This window comes from Sminthopsis crassicaudata, chromosome 2, assembly GCF_048593235.1.
Source record: "Sminthopsis crassicaudata isolate SCR6 chromosome 2, ASM4859323v1, whole genome shotgun sequence".
Lineage (NCBI taxonomy): Eukaryota > Metazoa > Chordata > Mammalia > Dasyuromorphia > Dasyuridae > Sminthopsis > Sminthopsis crassicaudata.
The window spans coordinates 273,098,604-273,119,553 of record NC_133618.1 but is presented as its reverse complement, the minus strand read 5'-3'; the positions used below and the strand labels follow the sequence as shown (position 1 = coordinate 273,119,553).

General features: G+C 32.6%; 1 protein-coding gene across 6 annotated transcripts in view; it reads left to right on the top strand.

The window, feature by feature from the left end:
* The window catches only part of TTBK2 (tau tubulin kinase 2), a 249,379-nt gene that overhangs the window by 225,268 nt on the left and 3,161 nt on the right, over positions 1 to 20,950 (top strand). For all 6 annotated transcript variants that reach the window (XM_074289397.1, XM_074289396.1, XM_074289395.1 and 3 more), the window contains one exon: positions 18,302 to 19,581. In XM_074289397.1, the coding sequence (XP_074145498.1) occupies positions 18,302 to 19,581 (1,280 nt within the window). The remainder of the gene's footprint in view (positions 1 to 18,301; positions 19,582 to 20,950) is intronic.

Genomic DNA, 20,950 nt, shown 5'->3' with positions numbered 1-20,950 from the left:
AGTTTAAAGACCATTTTTCTTTATTTTCTTGAAGCTGTATTTTAGAAATATGGCCAGATAATCTAAAAATCTAGATAACAAATAATACATTCTACCTACTTCACAAGGCTGTTAAGAGAAGAAAACACTTCAGAAACAGTATAGTGTTTTATAAATGTGAATTAACATTAACATTATAGTTATGTCATGAAAGTTTAATTTAGGTTCAAGTCTCTCTCAGGGCAAATTCTACATTTGCCAGGATAACACTGTTATTCCCTTTAACCCAATATTTTTCTTCTTTTAAATTTTTTAAAATTCTGAACAAATCCCAAATAGATAAATATTTCTAAATACAAAGTAGAACATAAAAGAGAGTTGCATATACAACTGAATCTTTATTCTATGCTGATTTTTAAAAAATTAAGTACTTTCAAAATTGTCTTGCTTATCTTTGCTCCCCTAGACTGTCTTCTGTATTCTTTTATACTTTTTTGTACTCTTTTAAAAATGTATTTTCTATCATTTTTAATCAGTAACTCTTCCCCTTCCTTCCAATTCATTTCCCAACATTAAAAAATAGAAGGAGAAAAACATATGTTAGCAGAGTCTTTTTCTGCAGTTTGAGTGCATCACCTCTCTTTCAAGCATGTGAGTAACATACTTTCTCATGGGTCTTCTGGAGGCTTGGGTGGTCATTGCATTGATCATAGTTTTCAAATCTTTCAAAATTATCTTTTTTTATAGTGTTGTTGTCATTATATACATTTTCCCTTTATATTTGCTTGTTTCACTTTGCATCAGTTCTACCTTCCCAGAATTTTCTGAAGTCATCTCTCTCATCATTTTTAAAGGTATAATAATATCCTATAACATTCCATATACCCTGTTCCATTCAACCATTTTTCCAATTGATGGGTACTCTCTCTGTTTTTCTTTGAGATCAAGAAATTTGTTTTACTTGCTACTACTCCCCCACTCTGCCTGTTCCCCTGTTGAAGTATGATGTATTTCTACAACAAAGTCTGTATGTCCAGTCTTCCTTTGTCCATTTCAAATTAGAATGCATTCTGTCTGATGTCCACTCCTATTATTCCTTCTTCCATATATTTATATTCTTCCCACTCACCTCAATTATGAGAAATAGTAATATCCATCTTTCTTTCCTCTCTGAGTCTTAAAGATCTAGAGGAACATAATCTAAGAAGGTACAGTTCAATACAAAAACCCAGGTCAAATTGGGCAGCCATTCTACACAAAAGCAAGAGATAAAGTCTGGAGTCTGTCACAAAGCCCCAGTTCAGGAACTAACGCATGAGAGAGTAGTAAAACAAAGATAAAGACCACTAAAAACAATAGTCACAGATCCAAAAGATACTCAAAAATCCATCCTAGAAAGCAATGTAACAACTTTAACAACTTCAAGCAAAGACTTAAAGAAAAAAAAAAAAAAAGCTTTATTTTCTCCAAAGATTATATAATTATCCAGAAGAAATTAAGACTCTGGAGGAAACAAGTAAAAGGAAAGTAAATAACTTAGAATGAAAAGTAATAAGTAACAAACACCCTAAAAATTAAAGGACCCTCTATTATATCTAGGGACAGAGTGCTAGAAACCTGGGAACCTCTGTGCCTATTGTACTCCAGTCTGAGTGCTACTTTGACTGAATTGTTCCCAGACTAGAGGAAGAGAGGTAGAGCTTTGCCCCCAAATAAAAAACCTTTTAGGCAACAAGTGTTTCTAGCTAGCCTTTGGTATTGACTTTGCTAGTAGCTCCCTTTCTAATTTTGTCTGTAAATCTTCTGGCTGTCTTTTTGTGCTGTTTTGGGGTGGGAAAAGTCGTTTTTTAATTGGATTTTCATTTCATTTCATTAGAGTGGGTATGCTAGAGTGGGTATAAGGGAACTGAGCTGCCTGCTCTGTAGAGGCAAGGCAATCATCTTGCCCTAAAGTCTCACTATATTTGTAAAGTATGGAGCTGGATCAAATAATTATAGCACTTAAAGCAGTGCCTTATTTGTTATGTTGAATACTAAATAGATGCCTAGTTAATATCTGTTGAAATGAACTTAACATTTCTTTAGATCAGAGTGAAAAATTATAAAAGTAATTGTACTTTTTAAGGCAGTTATTTTATTATCAGGAATATACTCTTAAAATGTTATTAAAAATAAAGTGAGCATTTGTTAAAAGATTTTCAAATCATTATATGTAATAGCAAAAAAAAAAAAGGTAGTTGAATGAATTATAGTACATTTAGAGTAATGAGTTGCTGTTATCCTACTAAGATTGACAAGTATGAAGAATTTGAGGAAATATGGAAAGACCTTTAGAAAAGACAAAGTGAAGCAGAAAAAAAGATAGATAGGCAATAGCGTACTCACTAATTACAACCATGTAAAAGGATTAGTAAATGGGAATTAATTAGACAAAGAATTCTGGTAAAGATTTAGAAGTACTACTTGAAAAGTTATGACATTTTTTTAGGTGAAAATTCATTTAAATAGCTAAAAATAAAAGTTAATCATATTGTTTATGGTAAATTATATGAATAATAATAATTTCTAGATTTTTTAAAGCTCTGATTACATGCTTTTGCTTCTTGTCCTTGTTCTTTTTTTTCTTCTTTTTGGCTTTTGTTAGAATATTTTAGAAAACAAGTTGCTTTATTCTCTTGAAAAACTGGGATGATCAAATTACATATCTTTTCATTCTAAGGAATTATTTTTATCGTAATACTCATGAAAATATGCAATTATCTTAAAACATTCTCTAGTATAAACTATTAAAATGAGTAACACAAAACTTCGAAATATAGTAACCACATTAAATTAGTATCATACAACTTTCAAGCATAATTTAAATTCCAATTATTTGTCATCATTATATAGTGAATCTTTTATAGACCTTTGCTACTGAATACATTTAAAAAGTACTCGTTATGATTAGCACTTGAGAATAGTTCACATTTATAAGCCTGAAAATATGGCAGAGTAGAAGGTAGAATGAATAGTTGAAAGAAATTTGGTTTATTTCAGTTACATTGAAAATATGCATTGGTGAAATTTGCTTAATGTTAGGTACTCTCTGTACCAGAAAGATAGTACGCAGCATGGATTTATAAGGATCCCACTGATTGAGCTTTCGTCATAAAGAATCATAAAATTTTTAAAAATGGAAAAAAATTTGACAGTCATCTAGTTGTCAACTCATACCTAAAAAAAAGAATCCCCATTACAGATTTCTCCCTTTATTTACTAGCAGCCTTCCCAACCTAGAGATTCCTCTGCCTTGAGGCCCTTTCTTCTCCTTGGTGAGTCCCTCCCCTGGACTAGCATTTCATTAAGGGTACAGACCATGCTCCCTTCACCCCCAACTCCACTTGCTTCCTCTGCTCTTCCCCACCTCCTTTCTCATTCTCCTTAATGTGCCATCTTATCTCATTAGAACTTAAGCTCCCTGAGTTTAAAGCTATCTTACTTGCTTATATTTGTATCCTTAGTGTTTAACTGACACTAAAAAAGTGCTTAATAATTTTTTCCCCTTTATTTCAGTTTGTCAGTCAATCATTAAGGCTCTGCTTAAAGATCTTCAGTAAGATGGATACCATTACTTCCCCCTGAAACATCCCATTCCATTTTTTATGTCATTACTCAAAATATCAAATAATACAGAACTAAGAATAGAGCTTTGGAATACTCCATTGGAGACTTTAAAAATCTGAAACCAATTTTATTTATCTTAATTAAATGTTTTTGCCACTAGTTGATGACTGATAAAACGACCTAGAGATTGTTATGTGTAATTGGAAAAACTGAGTCTCTTGAACTTAGGAAAAAATAACAAAGATCTCCAAAAACAGAATCCTTTGAATTTTCAGGGGCTATTCTTAAATTTTGTGGGCTTCATCATAGGGAAAATTTTGAGATAATTATAATTGTATATATGATTCATGAGTCTATTACTACAGACATCTATTAAAGATTTTGAGAATGGGGCAATGAGAATCCAGTAGTTAAGATCCAGCAATACTTAAAGGTATAAAATGCTTTTACCAATAAAAATGAATGACATTGCGTAAACTGCTTATTTGCAGTATTGAGAATATACGCACAAGAGCAGCTAGGGGGCGCAGTGGATAGAGCACCAGCCATGAAGTCAGGAGGACCTGAGTTCAAAATTGATCTCAGACACTTAATACTTCCTGGTTTTGTGATGGTTTTTGTTCCTGGGCAAGTCAACGAACCCAATTACCTCAGCCAAAAGGGGGGAGGGAGAGAGGGAGAGAGAGAGAGAGAGAGAGAGAGAGAGAGAGAGAGAGAGAACACACACACACTATATAAATATATACATATATATTCTATAAAAAAAAGGAAATTTAAAATGGATGTTTCTGTTGGAATAATGTTTTAAATGTAATAACATTCTGTCTAACTCTATCTAGACCTAAATATCAAAAGTAAAGAAAGTAACTCTGTGTTTGAGAAAGAGGCCATTTGGTATTGGTTGTGCCATATTATGTGGAAGCAAAACATGAAATAGCTAATAAAAAGCTCTTGCAAAGAAGCTATATGCAAAAAATCCCAATGAGGCTTAAATATTAAATTGATTATAATTAATCTATTCTTTATTACTAAATATTTTTCTGCTTGAGAGAATAAAATTGCCTAATCTTAAAAAAAAAAAAAATCTTGAACCATTAGTCAATACTTTATAATGACCATTTAAAGAGTTCTAGATCTAAGTATATGTTCTAATTCTTTCTTCTCCACAATGATAGCTTAAGATGCTTTATTAAACAATTTATTAAAATCCCAGTAAACCATATTCAAAGAATTCTCCTAATCTATTAGTAATCTATTAGGTTAGTAACTCTTTCAAGAAGGCAAATAATGTTTATTGTGGTATGCCCTATTTTTGATAAAGCCATTTGGACTCTCTGAATACTGCTAACTTTTCTAAATGATAACTAAGCATTTCCTTAGGATTTTCTATTTGTACAAGTTAAGTTTACTTGTACAAATAAAGTTTAAACACTATTCCCTAATTTTTCAAAGAGAAGCATTTACCCTTCAATTTCTGCAGTATTTTCCCCAATGCTTTACTATTTTTTTCAGATATTGCTGATGATGGTTTTTAATCATATCTGCCAGTTGTTTGAACCTTCAAAAAAAAGTAGTGTATTGGCTCAACTGATTGAATCTTTCAAGGGCAACTAGTTAGAATGTCACTTTGTTATCCTGAATATCAACTCTTTTTAAGTCATTTTTGTTCCAAAATCAGATTCTTTATGTCAAAAAACAGAAACAAAACAAGAAATCAATTGACTTTGCTTTCTCTTGTGTTGCTGTCTTAGTGCCAAGCATTCAAGCAGCTTCTAGTCCTATTTTTTCATTGATCTTCCTGCCAAACAAGTTCTGAAACAAAAAGAAACTTAAAAGATTTTTTGGTCATCTTTAACTTTCCTATAACCTCAGATCATTCTATAACCTCAGATCATTCTATGCCTTAGCACTCGACATGTTTTTATAGGGTTATGCCATACTTTTGTACTTACCCTTTTATTTGCTTCATTTGTCTATACATATATCTTTTAAAAATCTAGGATGTATGGCATGTTCTCTATAAATCTAAATTAATTTCTTCATATAACTCTCATTTCTCTTCAGTGAAAGTTTCCCTTTGTGTTTTTAGAATTTCATTCTTGAGTAGTTTTTTTCTATCCCATTTGGTTAGCAAGGGTAGTTTCACTTTAGTGGTCTTAGAACACCTCTCATCCGAAAGACCCCAACTGAATATGTTTAAGCCTTTTTATGCCTTCAGGTGACCAGGAAGCCACATCAGTATAGTCAGAAGCTACCAGGAAGCTGAATCAGTGTAGAGCTTGAATCTTGGCTCTTAAACCAAGAAAATCCTACAGATGACTTTGTCACAGCCTTTTAGGGAACATATGTGTTAGGAAAAAGATTTGGCCTTGGTAAGGAGTAAGGTTACTTCTTCATCTTAGAGAGAGGTAAAGGAGCAAATTGTGTAGAAGGTATATGAATGATGTGAAATGAGGAAGAGGGGGGAAGGATCGGATTCGAGTCCTCAATTTTTCCTGTAAAATAAGAGGCAAGATTCTAAGTTAGAGAATGGGGGAAGAGAAAACCATAGAAGGTTTGAGGAGGGATGAACAGGTTTGGAAGTGTCACTGTGGAGAGTGGGATAGTGAGTTGATAATGGAAGAATAGAAAGACTCTCTAGCTGTGTGTGTGGAGGGGGGGAGCCTACAACAAAATGAATGAAGAAATAAAAGGAGGAGTTGAAAGAGGGAGAAAGAAGAGTTCTACTTATGAATGATTCTATGGGGGAAAATATGCTATAAAGGAACATTAAGTATCATCTGTAAGAATTTGGTGCTTAGAAGTACCACTCATCCTGCTTCAGAGGTATAATCAGCATTCTTGGGGCCAGTGACATCCAGAAAGGTGGGAGTACATGACAGAAGGAAGAAATTTCAAGAAAAATGGAGGGGAAATGACCAAGGGAAAATAAAAATTCAACAAGGGACATAGAAAAATTTCTGCCATGAGGCAATTATACTGTTATTGCAGGAAATAGTGCTTTTAAGAGTGAGGCACAATTTAAAAGGGGATAGGAGAATGATAAGAGATAAGATATCCAAGGTAATAACAGAAACTTGTTAGGAAAGGGAACTCAAAATACATATTTAAGTTTTAATTCCATGAAGGATACAGAGATTTTAGGACTAAATAAGTATAAGTGCCATGAATCAAAATCTGGAATAGATAAAAAGAAGATAATAAAGAGAATGACAGAAAGAAATATTTTTCGGAAAAAGGCACAGAAAAACAAAATTTAAAATTTAAAAAGCAAGTTTAAAATGAAGTGGGGGAATAGGGATTTTATTTGAAGTACTTAGTTCAGAAAAAGAAGAGGAGAAAGAATTTAAATAATTAGATAAAAGAAAGCAAAAAAACTAATAAATAGAATTCTGAAACTAGGAAAAGTGCATATCAAATGGGAAGGGGAAAGGAAGAGAGCTGATGGGAATAAGATTGCCTTAAATAATAATTGAAGAGATGAATCTTGTTTACAAAAGAAGTGGGGGAAGAAACTACTTTGTGGAAATCTAATAATGGAAAAAACTTAACTTTCATAATATAAAATGTGAATGGATTAAACAATCCAGTTATATTTTTGAGACTGGATAAGAATATAAAGTGCTACAATCTGTTGTCTATAAGAAACACTTTTTTAAAAATAAGTAAAATAAAGATGTTAGAAAAAAATTTCTATCTGTCATATGAATCTAAAAAAGCTAGAGTTGCAATCATACTAATAGACATGGCAAAAACATTCAAATTATAAGATTATCAATAAAGAATCCACATTATATTAAAAGGGAAAATCATAGAAAACAAATCAGTAATAGCAAAATAAGCTCCCAAATCCTTAGTTTAACTTAAATTCATAAAGGAAACATTTAGTAAAATTCAAGAAATTCATACAGTAAGTGACAGAATATTCCAGTGTCCTCTCAATTTTGGATGAGTCTTAACAGAAAACAAAAGAAAAATTATAGAAATTAATAACTAGCTAGAAAAGACACTAAAAGCCATATGGCATCTTCAGAATGGGACTATAAAAGAATATACATATTTCTCAACACTAATGAAATAGTTATAAAAATTGACCATGAGTAAATTGACCACAAAGATATTGCAAACAAATCTAAGAAGAAAAAATTATAAATACACTCTTTTTATGTCATAAAACAATAAAAATAGTAATTGGTTCAAGTGCCACAAACAAAAGACACAGACCCAAAGAAGACTTAACAATGCAATCCTAAATAATAAATCAAAGAAGAAATCAAAGAAAAAAACTATTAGAGATTATATGAAAGAAAAAATTATAATGATGAAGCAACATACAAAAATTTCAGAGATGATGTAGCTAAAAGTCTTTGTTAAAAAGTAATTTCTCTACAAATATACATTACCAAATGGAAAAATAAAAAAAATTAATCAGTATGCATTGTTAAATGTAAGAAGATCAACAAAAAACAATTCTAAAATAAATGCAAAGGTGGAATTAAGAATTAGAAAAATAATAATAATAAAATAATAATAATAATAATAATAATAATAATAAACAAACTAAAAACCCCAAAAATCTATGGAAAAGGATAAAAACTAAAAAGCTAGTTCTTTGAAAAAGATTAATAAAAATTGACAAACCTGTGGCCAATCTGATTAAAAAGAGGAGTTCGAAAAAATCAAATTAACTAAACAGAGGATGAGTAATGTAAAATCTCAATAAAACCAGAAAAAATAAAAAAGAATTGTGACCAATTTTTTGTAATCCCATTTGATTTTTGGAGTGGTTTGCCATTTCCTTCTCCAATTCATTTTACAGATCAGGAACTAAGACAAACAGATGTTATTGTAATCTCTTTGTTAATATTTTATTTTAAATTTTTGCATTGATACTAATTTTTTTTTCTGTTTTGGTTCTTCCTGGTTTAGGTTTCAAAACCATTTTGTGTCACAGAAGGAATTTGGCAGGATTCATTCTTTGCCTATTTTTCCAAATAGTTTACATAATATTGAAATTATTCTTTGAATGATTGGTGGAATTCACTTGTAAATCCTAGAGATTTTTTCTTAGGGAGTTCATTAATGGCTTGTTCAATTTTTTTCCTTCTAAAATGGAACTATTTAAGCAATTTTCTCTTCTGTTAATCTGTGCAGTTTATATTTTTTGTAAATATTCATCCATTTTGATTAATTTGTATACTTACTGGCATACAATTGGACAAAATACTCCTAATTATTGTTTTAATTTCTTTTTCATTGATGGTAAGCTCACCTTTTTCATTTTTGATGCTGGTAATTTGTTTTTTTCTTTTCCTTTTTCTAAATAAACGAATTAAAGGTTGATCTATTTTTAAAAATAAAACCAACTCTTAGTTTTATTAATTTAATAGTTTTCTTAGTTTCAATTTTTTTAATCTCTCCTTTGAGTTTCAGAATTTTTAATTTGGTATTTAATTAGGGTTTTTTAATTTGTTCTTTTTCTAGCTTTTTTAGTTGCATGCCCAATCCATTGATCTCATTTTTCTCTATTTTATTCATTTATTCTATTTAGAGATATAAAATTTCCCCTAAAAAGTGCTTTGGCTGAATCCCATTGATTTTTATATCTTGTCTCATTACTGTTGTTCTCTTAGATGAAATTATGGATTGTTTCTGTGATTGACCTAATCATTTTTTAGAATTGGATTATTTAATTTCCAATTGTTTTTTAGTCTATCATTCCCTAGCCCTTGATTTAATATAATTTGTATATTATATCATGTTCTAAAAAGGAAGCATTTACTATTTCTGCCTTTCTGCATTTGATTGAGGTTCCTATGCACTTATACATGGTCAATTTTTGTGTGTCATGTACTGCCACAGAAATCGTGTATTCCTTTCTGTCTCTATTCAGTTTTCTCCAGAGATATATCATTTCTAGGATCCTATTAATCTCCCTAATTTCTTTGTTTATTTTGTGGTTAGATTTGTCTCATTGTGAGTGGGGAAGGTTGAGATCCCCCACTAATAGTTTTTCTGTCTATTTCTTCCTGTAACTACTTTAATATCTTCTCTAACAATTTGGATACTCTACCACTTGATGCATATACATTTTAAAAGTTACTACATTGTTTATGATATTATCTTTATAAATTATTTTATATTATCTTTAAAAATATGTAGTTTCCTTATCTCTTTTAATTAGATCTATTTTTATTTTTGCTTTATCTGAGATCAGAATTGCTACCACTGTTTGTTTTTTTTGCTTCAACTGAAGCACAATAAATTATGCTCCAGCTTTTTACCCTTACTCTGTGTTTTTCTGTTTGTTTCTTTTTAAATAACATATTGTAGGATTTCTGTTTTTTAATCCACTCTGCTATGATTACCAGCTGTGTATTTCCCTTTATCCCATTTCTTCTCATAAATACTTCTGTTCTCTCTTTCCACCCTGTGCCTCTTTAGTAGTATTTTGTTTTTAACCCACTCCACCCTCTACTTGCCCTACCTTCTATCACCCCTCTTCCCTTTTCTTTCTCCTTTCTTTACCTATCTCTTTATAGAGTAAAATAAATTTCTATACTCAACAAAGTGAATAAGTTATTCTCTCTTTGAGCCAGAACTGATGAGATTAAACTTCAGACAATGCTCATCACTCTCCCTTTCTCTCTATTGAAATAGGCCTTTTGTACCTCTTCATGTGATCTAATTTGTTCCATTATATATCCCCTTTCCTCTTTTCCCAGTAAAACCCTTTTTCTACCTCTTAATGTCTTTTTCTTTTAATATCATTACATCTGAATCCATTCACAACTACATCCCCTCTAACTACCCCAATTATAGATACTGTTCTCTAGTTGCAGATATCATTTTCCCATCTCAAGATATACAGATATATATATATTTTTCCTGTTTACTTTTTTATGTTTCTCTTAAATCCTGTGTTTGAAGATCAGATTTTCTATTTACTTCTGCTTTTTTCAATAGAAATGATTGAAAATCTCTTATCTTATTAAAGATCCATCTCTTCCCTTGAGACTGATGCTCAGTCTCCCTGGATAGTTAATCCTTAATTAGAACTCCAAGTCCTTTGTTTTCCAGAAAATGGTATACCAGACCCTCAGATTCTTTATTGTAGAAGCTGCCTGGGTAATCCTGATTGTTGCTCCTTGATACTTGAATTATTTTTGTCTGGTAGCTTGCAGTACTTTTTTCCTTGACATTATATTTCTGGAGATTTGCAACAATGTTACTTGGGGTTTTCCTTTTGGGATTTCTTTCTGAAGGTGATTGATGGATTCTTGCAATGACTATTTCCCTCTCAGGTTGTAGTATATGAGGGCATTTTTCCATGATTATCTCTTGAAGAATGCCCTCCATGCTCTTTTTTTTGATATAGTCTTCGGATAGATCAATAATTTTAAAGTTCTGGTTCTATTTTCTAGGTTGGTTGTTTTTTCCAATGAGTTATACATTTTCTTCCATTTTTTTCATTCTTTTTAGTTTGACTGATTCTTAATGTCTCATGGCATCATTAGCTTCCATTTGTCCTGTTCTAGTTTTTAATGTGTGATTTTCTTCAGTTAACTTTTGCATCTCTTTTTCCATTTGATTAATTCTGCTTTTCAAAATGGTGTTTTTTCTAAAGTGGATTTTTTTTTTTCAATTTGGCCTATTGTGTTTTTAAGGAATTGATTTCTTTAGTGGATTTTTTTTTTTTTTTTTTTTTTTTTTGCATTTTGCCAATTGTATTTTTTAAGGAATTGTTTTCTGCAGTGAATTATTTTTTCCTTCCTTTTCCAAGCTATTGATTCTTTCTTATATGCCTTTCATTTCTTTTCTTAATTTTTCTTCTATCTCCCTTATTGCCTTATGAAGTCTTTTATGAGCACTTCCAAGAAGTCTCTTTGGGCTTAAGACCAATTTATATCACTCTTTGAGATTTCCTCTGTGGATATGTTGTCCTCTTCTAAGTTTGGTGTTTTGGGCTTCCCTGTCATCATAATAGTTTTCTATAGTTAAGATTTTTTTCTGTTTCTTACTCATTTTCTTTCCTTGTCCTTTTTGTATTTCCTCTTTTGCGACTTTTATGGTCAAGCTCTGCTCCTGGGGTAACAGTGCTGTTCCAGGCTTCTCTTGTAGTACTGTGCCTTGGCTTTGAGTACCGGGGCTTTTTATATTGGTGTTTTGCTCACAGCAGGGGACAGCTTTATCTGCTCTTTCCAGGAAACAACCTGGTTTCCCAAAATTTGCCTTCTGAGCTTCAACTGGAAGCTGCCTCACAGGTCTACTCTATTACTGAGTGAGGACCTAGGGTCTCAGTTGCTGATCTGCTGTGATTAAGATCCTCTCACCAGCTTTTCCAGACTCTGAGCTGAGCTAAACACCTCTTTCACCCCAGTGAGACTGATCTTTCTTGAAAAATCATTCCAATCTATCTTGAGTTGAAGAGTGATTTCATGCCATCAGATTCTGTTCAAAAATTTGGTTTTATGTGGTTTTCCAGGGAACTTGAGCAGCTTCCTCTGAGTCATCTTTACACCAAATATTATAGCAGCATTTTTTAATGTGTGTGATAGCAATGAATTGTTAACAAAGTAAATAGATGCCCATCATTTGAGGAATAACCAAACAAACTGTGGTACATAAATATAATGGAATATTATTATGCTGTAAGAAATGTTAGGTGTAATAAATACAGATTGTAAAGAACAACCTCATATCAACAAAAATCAAAAGTGAATGTTGTGAAATTATGAAAATTATAAAAAACAAGACTTCATAGAAAAACAATGAGAAGACATCTCCTTTGCAAAAGTGGAAAGTACACAAGCATTATACCTTGCACATCACTTTGGTCTTTTTTGATATATTGATCAATTATGCTGTGTTGTTTTTTTTTTTTTTTTTCCTGTTGTCTTTAATACTGCTATTTGCTAAATGAGATGATCCTCTGAGAGGGAAGTGGAGAAGGATACTGTAGAAATTATGGTACTGTGAAGAAACAAAAAAAAATAAATAAATTTTTAATTTAAGAAATTCACTAAAACTTTTGGGGACGTTTTTATATTTAGCCAGTCTTCTCCTTTTCTCATACTTTTAAAATTAAAGTTCTTTTGATCTGATTTCTATTACACCAAGCAAATGTGCTCTTACCAGTTTTGCTATACCAGATTAGTACACAGTCATTCTTACATTTTGATTTGTGAGGAAAATACTGGGTGTCATCTCTTAAGTTGTGTAAGAGAAAAAAAATGATAGAATAGGTCAAAATGAACATATATGACATGACTGACATGAATTGAAACTTGTACTATTGAAACTATTGGCACAGATTGGCTGTTAATCATAGAAGGCAAAAAATTGTACATAAATTTGAATGGTAGCTATTTTATTGGTAGAACAGGAAGAGCCTGGGAAATGAAATGCCAGACAATAAGAATCATATTTCTTCTATATGGTATCAGACAATACACATAATCAGTTCAAATAAATTCATCATTGAATTGGATACTTTGTTTTTAGTCAACAATCCATCAGACAATCTTGAGCAAAAGGGCTTTATAGACTAATTAGACTAATGTCTACATTACTGATCTAGTAATATCTTTTCAAGCAACTTAAAGAAATGTTCCTCCTTTACTCTTTCCTAAAAAGCTGAATTGAAGAAAGAGAGGAAGAGGAAAGAAGGGGATAGAAAAGAATCTGGAGAATCAGAAAATTATAGGCATGCTGTGCTATCCAGTTATATGAAAACAGCCTTACAAAGGGGCATTTGATTTTTTGGAAGCTGTATTACATACATAATAATATCCAAGTTTTCATGGTAAAGTTTGTTTATAATATATAACAGTGTTCTCCCAAGACAATATGGAATATGGGGGAGGGGGAGGAGAAGAAAGGTGAGGGAGGAGAGGATGGTCATACTCAGCCTCAAAGTTGTCTTAATTACTATATGACCAAGATGACTATAAGTATATCTCTATGCTAAAGGAAAAGAGAAATAAGCTCATAAAATTGATCAACTCCTCTTAAATTTAAACAAATGATAGAATCAGATTCAGATTCAATCAATAGAATCAGAAATCTAAAGTTGCAAGCAAGGGACTCCACTAACTCCCCACCCACTTACCAAAAGCACAAATCCTATCTCTAATATATAAGAACAATTTGGGATATATTCTCTCATTAAAATCCTGATGTGTCAAGGAGCTTACTCGTACAGGGTCACAGATAGTGGGGGAACTCTGGGTGAGATGTAAGACCCTTCAGCCCAGAGGAAACCTGCTGACAATGTCTTATTTGGCTCTCATCTCTCCTTGGGGACATCTCAACCATCCTGAGAAGTCAGGAGGCATGACAACCTATGTTGTACTTGAAGCAGAAATATTTGCAATAAAGAGGTATCTATATAATAATAATAGCAAGATGCTTATGTGGCCCCGCATGTGCAGCATCCCATAGTTAGCACATGTACAGATGCTATAGTGATGTAATTGTACTAGGGTATTGAAAGAACTTGAAATAAATGGACCCCATATTTGACCATCCACTGCTCCTTCACTCCTTTCCTAAGATCAAGAACTCAGGCTAGTACTGAGGTCCTCTAGAGTGCTAGCTGGACACTACACTTAATAAATTCCATTTTGCTTTAACAAAATTCTAATTATTAATATAATATATATATATATCATAATATCAAGAAGGTTTTGAAAATGTGTAACAAACAACATAAAGACAAGGACTATAAAAAATATTGCTGGAACTGAAAAGGAATATAATTAGTGGTAAAGTAGGACAAGTCTTTCTTTGGTCTGACATCATCTTAAGTTCTATTCTGAAACTAGTTGTTTATAGCAGGAGCCTGGATTCCTCTCCACTGTATCTCCACTGGCAAAGAGGTGATATATTTCAAGAGCACTTTATTTTCTCTCACCAATTTCCATGAAAACATTACTACTTATGTTATATTGGGGAAATAAAGTAAAATAAGGACATTGTGTACTAGCTAGCATAATCTTACATATAAACAAAATGAAAAATAAAATCATAAGTTCAAAACAGTTTATATTTTGCTAAAAGAAAAAAATTTAACATAAAAATTACGGGTTTGCTTTTGGTGCCTTCTCTTCTGATCTGTATACTAATATTTAGGTTCACAACCAGAGTCCTCAGCTTCTTACTCTTTCTTATAACCAATCAGTTGCTAAGGTATGTCAGTGTTTACCCCCACAGTATCTCTTACATCCATCCCCATAAAATTCAAGCCTTTATGGTCTCTTGCCTAGACTATTGTAATACCTTCATTTATCACTCTCCCTCCAGTGTCTCCCTTCTCTCATTTATCCAGATGCCAAAATAATTTCCTAAAACCCTGTCACTCCCCTACTCAGTTAAATCCCATGGGTTTTCCAACTCTGCTGTTTGTCTTTTAAAGCTTTCATGTACCATATGACCTAGCCAAGCCAGCCTGCTTACTATCCTGCTTACTATTCCTCTACTGTATTCCTCCAGGATCCATAAACTTTCCCCTAGCCCTGGAATGTCCTGTGTCTTCATCTCCATCTTTTAGAATCCCTGGTTTTCTTCAAGGTTCAGGTCCAACACCATCTCCTTAGAGACCAGGCATTTTGTGATTGCCCCAGCTATACTAGCTTTCCCCAGTTAGCACCCACACACAGATACATACCCTCCCACACCTCTTGTATGTTATGTTTACTTTGTTTTACCCAATAGAATATAACCTTCTTGATAATAACTGTTCCTTTTTTCCTTTTATATACACAGTATTTAGCACATATTATTTAATGTGTTCAGTCATTTTTTGTCATGTCTGACTGTTCATTACCCCACTTGGGATTTTCTTGGAAAGATACTGGAGAGATTTGCCATTTCCTTCTTCATTTCCATTTATGATACATTGGAGCACCTCTTTCTCCAAGTACTACCAATATTAAATAATATAATTTTAAACTAGTTTTGGAAATTAGATATGAAGTTATACTTAAGGTGTTTACTTTGTATACTCTCCCAATAGTGATTATTTCTCAAGTGAAAATCATTTTCATTCTTCAAAAATTGTCTATTCCCTTTAATCAGTTATCCAATGAAGAAAAGAGGTATTAGATATGAAAATTTCTATTAGTTCTTTATATATTCTGAATGTCAAGTTTTTATCACACATGGTTACTACACAGATTTTTTTTTGTCAAAATATATTTCTTTTAGATTTTGTTTTGCAAAATATTTCCTTTTATATAGGCAAATTTATTTGTTTGATAAGTAGGAATTTACTCATAGAATCATAGATTTAAAGTTGGAAGTTACTTTAGAGATCATGAGGATTTGATAGTAAAGAAACTGAGCCTCAGGGAAACAAAAGGACTTGACCACAATCACAAAAATAATAAAACATCAGAAATGGGATTAGAACCCAGGGCCTCCGATGTCTTTCCATTATGCTATAATATTTTTCTGCACCATTGAGATAAACATTGTATTCTTCCTTCTTCCATTTCAAAGATCTTTAGATTTAGATCCAAGAGACAGAGAAAACATGAGTTATCAAGAAGAAAGTTGAAATAACAAAATTAGGAAAATGATATAAAAATACAGGTAAATAAATTTGAGTACTTAAGTGAAAGGGAAGAATATTTACTCAAAACAATTACCAAAAATTACACAAGAACTAGATGACTTAAACATACTAATTTCAGAAGAATTTACTAGGTCATTAATTATTTGGCATTAAAAATTCATATGTACATACATGAGCCAAAAGAATGGATGGGTGTATTTATTTCTTTTTTTTTTCTTTTTTTTTTTTTTGGAACTTTGAAAGAACAAATAAACTTTATGTGATATATACATTATGTATAAAATGTTGAATACGATACCTAGTTATTTTTGAAAAGCACAAAATGGTTTTGATTTTAAAATCTAGGGAAAAAGTCACTGGATGAATAAAAATATATTCATTAAGCCCTTGTTATGTTCCAAACACTGTGATAAATGTTGGGACATACTAATGCAAAATTGAAATAGTTCCTGCTATTATCCTTTGGACAAACAGCACATAATAAGTAAATAGTAGCTAAGAAAAGAATATTATGACCTGGGAAGTCACAAAAATGGTGAGTGAAATACTTGATATGTTCTTTCCAGAGGTAATGGGGAAGAAAGAAAGAAGAAAGGAAAGGAAAGAGGGAGGGAGGAAGGGAGGAAGAACAAAAGGAGAAAAGGAAGAGGGAAAGAAAAGGGAACAAGTAGGTACAGAGACAGTGTTGAGGTAGAAAATAAAAGATTATTGCATGGTCCTAAGATGTGTCAAGCCAAGTGGCTAGCTCCTTACAGACATAGTCTCTTGGGAAAAAAGAAAACCAAAAAAAAAAAATCTATATCAACAACTATGTAATGTGCTAACTTAATGTATTAGCAAATAAAGTACATTACACTTTTAAAGAATCATAACTCATAAATTAGAAACACTAGGAATTCAAGGATGGAAACTGATGAGTATATCAATGATCAACAAAAAAAAAATCACAAAAATAAATAATCATAGAAAGGTATTAATGGCCTTTGGTAATTTTCAACAATATCAGTTTCCCAAACAATTACAAACTATTTGAGACAGGTTCGAAGTTTATTTGAGTTATGGTCCCTGCCTTCCTGGAGTTTAACAGTAAGACAAAAACACAGGCATAATCCATAATAATTCTTTCGTGGATGTGTATATATACATTTGCATATTGGTATATTATATATAGTAAATTATCCTAGGTTAAAAATTATATATAATCTGCCTAGAACAAAACATTAGTATATTTTTAAGACAATGTAAGGTCCAATGTAAGGTTCAGTAAGGCTTTATAAGATGAGTAGGAATTTCTTAATTTACCATAAGTGAAGTTGGAGGATTTTATTCTCTAATGGAGTAATAAACATCTTCTTGAAACAAACAAACAAAAATTCTATATAGTGAAAAAATAAAACCATTCCCATTAAAAACTGATACAAAACAAAGTTTCCTATTATCACTACTTTCTCTAATATGATATTAGCAGTGATAGCAATTACAGTGAGATGGGGTGGAGCAAACAGCTGAGGGATAAGGTTTGCTGACCAAGTCATATATCAACTACTTGATATGATTCATCAGAGTTGAAAAGGTAGCACAGGGCAAATATCTTCCAGTAAGAAGATTGGACTTTGAGCTTATTTGACTAATGATGCCCTTATATGAATGGGTCTTATTTTTTATTAGTCTGTTAACATCATCTTCCTTTCTAAATGTTGCATTGTTGGTTATAGTAAACTACTTGAGAAACCATAGATATGATGTTCTTGGAGACTGAACTTTTATCTTTCATGACAAGTTTGAAGGGCATCACTTTGCTTTACATTTACCAGAAGCACTGACCTATTAAATTTAGCTAAGTGGCAGTCACCTATAAGGTGATGAAATGAAGACACTGGTTATTTACATTTGCTTGACAAAGGATTACTTTTTTTAATAATTCTTAAAGATGTTTGCTAGTTCCTTATTCTCAGCTGTTGTTCCTGGTTTTTGTTCTTGTTTTTTTTCTCTTAAAAGGGTTAATCTCTTATCTTCTTCATATTTCTGCATGCCAGGTCTGAAAAATGCTTGCTCAAAATATGTTGGAGACACTGATCCCCATCTAAATTATAGATTTTAGTTCATATTTTTCCTTTTTCCTTTATTTTTCTACTTTAGGTTACAATTCCCAGACCTTCTGTGGCATCTACACAGTCCACTTCAGGAAGTTTTCATTATGGCCAACCCTTGGAGAAAAAGGATCTTCAGCCTCTGGAACATACTGTTGAACTTTACTCTCCAAAGGAAAATGTGTCTGCTGTAGTGGGGACAGAGGGTGAACTTCCTAGTGGTGCCAGCAGAACAGACTGGGTGCTTCCCTTGGATCACCTAGGTCAGGATAACATTCCAAAGGAAGACCTCACGAGGGAATGTGTCAAATCCCAAGACTTGGTTCAAAAAGAGCTGCCCAACCATAACATCAAAGTGGCCTCAAAAGAATTTGAGGCTCTCCCTGTGGGAGCTGAAGAGAAGAGCACAGTATTGGGTTCAGACAATGAGGAGGAGAAATTAGGCAAAGGGCACTGTTTCATTGAGATTGCTAATCTTCCAGGAGATTTAGAAAGGGAGCAGTCACTTACTCCTGAGCCTCTTGAAGAATTCAGAACACGGACTTTCTGCTTGGTGCCAAATCAGGACACAAATCATGAGATAATGAAGCTTCTGGCAGGTGCAACTTCAGAAATTTCTCCAGCACGAGTCATCAACCCACATGGTGAAGGGCAGATAGGTCAGGTGATAGTACAAAAAAGCAAATTACAAAGAGATGAGGATATCAGTAAGGGGGAAGGTGTGCCCAGTCACCAAGGGGATCTCTCTGCTTTTTTACATCAAGAGGGTAAGAAAGAGAAGATTTCTCCTCGAAATGGAGAGTTGTTCCATTGCATTTCAGAAAATGAACATTCTCCCACATCCAGGAAGGATGTCATTAGGTCATCCTTTATAACTAGACACAGTCGCATCCCTGTTCTAGCACAAGAGATAGACTCAACTTTTGAGTCCTCTTCTCCAGTTTCAGCGAAAGAGAAACTCCTTCAAAAGAAGGCTTATCAGCCAGATCTAGTGAAGCTGCTTGTGGAAAAAAGACAACTTAAGTCTTTCCTTGGTGACCTTTCAAGTGCCTCTGACAAATCACTAGAGGAGAAGTTAGCTGCTGTTCCTGTTTCCTTTCCTGAGGATGAAGTTTTCACTCCCTTTTCAAGACTGGCAATAGACCCTCACTTGAGTAGGTCAGCTGAGGACAGCTTTCTGTCACCTCTCAGCTCCCAGGCTAGAAAGAGCAAAATTCCACGGCCAGTTACATGGGCTAATCCAGATCAAGTCAGTAACTCAGCCTCAGCTCAGTTTTTTCCTCGGCCACCACCTGGAAAGCCTCCAACTAGACCTGGAGTAGAAGCCAGGTAAGACCAAAGGGATAGAACATGTATGTATCACAGGATTTATAAGAGATCCTTCAATTATAGGCAGCATGGCACAGTGCAGAAGTCAGCAAACTATCCCCTCAACCTCTCATTGCCTGTCTTTGTAAACTAGGAATGGTTTTTAATCTGTTTTTTTTTTAAATAAAGTTTTGTTACCCCTAGGGATAGTGAAAGGAGAACTAGTTTTAGAAGATCTGAGTTTTAGTCTTGATCTTAATGTTTTCTAACTATTTGATATCAAGAAGCTCAAGGGCTCTTTGAAATCTCAGTTTCTTCACTTTAAAATGTGGATGATAATATGTGCATGACCTATCTCACAAGTATGTTGTAAAGAAATATTCTGTCTATCTTAAAGTGCTATTTGAGTTATGACCGTCATCTCCTCCCCACTGAAATTGATATTCATGCCTTCTCTCTCCAGAAGCATGACTAATTTTTAAGGTTTAAATGCTTCCAGAAGTAGCTAGTATATCATTTTAATAAATATCATTATAATGTCTAGTTCTATATTAAAAAACTATTTCTGTAACTTGGCAGATGGTTCCCAGTGCCTTTCTGATCAGATTAAGACAAAAATTCCTATGACAGATTTTACCAGTCTTTGGAAGTTGTTTTGTATTTGCAGTTTAGGGTATAACTATATTTTAGGTAGTTTCAAGATATGATTTACAATTTTTAGAGGGAGTGGAAAGGTAAATATTATGGAGTGATAATCAGACCTCTTCCCTTGAGAATTGAAGCACTGAAGTGTAGAAAAACCAATAAGAAAGAGAAAAAGGTCTTAAGCTGTTAGCAAGAAATGAAAAAATATCTGAATCACAAGCAGTATGTTACCTTTGTATTTATTAGCAATAAATATCTCTTTGAGTATAAAAGATTTTTGTATTTTAAAGTTTTTTAAATAAAGGTTCTGCCTCTATCATGAGCTGAAAGGGTAACTAAGCATTAGGTTGAAAATACCCATCTCTAAGAGAAATCTCAGGAAAAATGGTGAATGTCTTCCATTGCATGGAAGTACATTATAGTTACTTAAATGAAACAATAGTACCAATAAGTTCAGTATAGTTGTTTAAATGAAACGTTAAGATCTAATGATTTGTCCTAAGAGCTATACATTTTCTCTTGATAGTGTAAGGATTTATTTAAAGATTCATCATCCAGATTTTCCCTCTTTCCTTTTAATAATACTTCTTCAACTCAGATTATTTCTTAAGCACCTTTCATGTACAAAGCACTGAGGAAGAGCATTTACAACCTAAGCAGCATATAATGATATAACCTAAGTAACCTAAAGTTATGATAATTATTTTATTTCAGTATTATTTGTACTCAGACCAGTTGTTGGGTA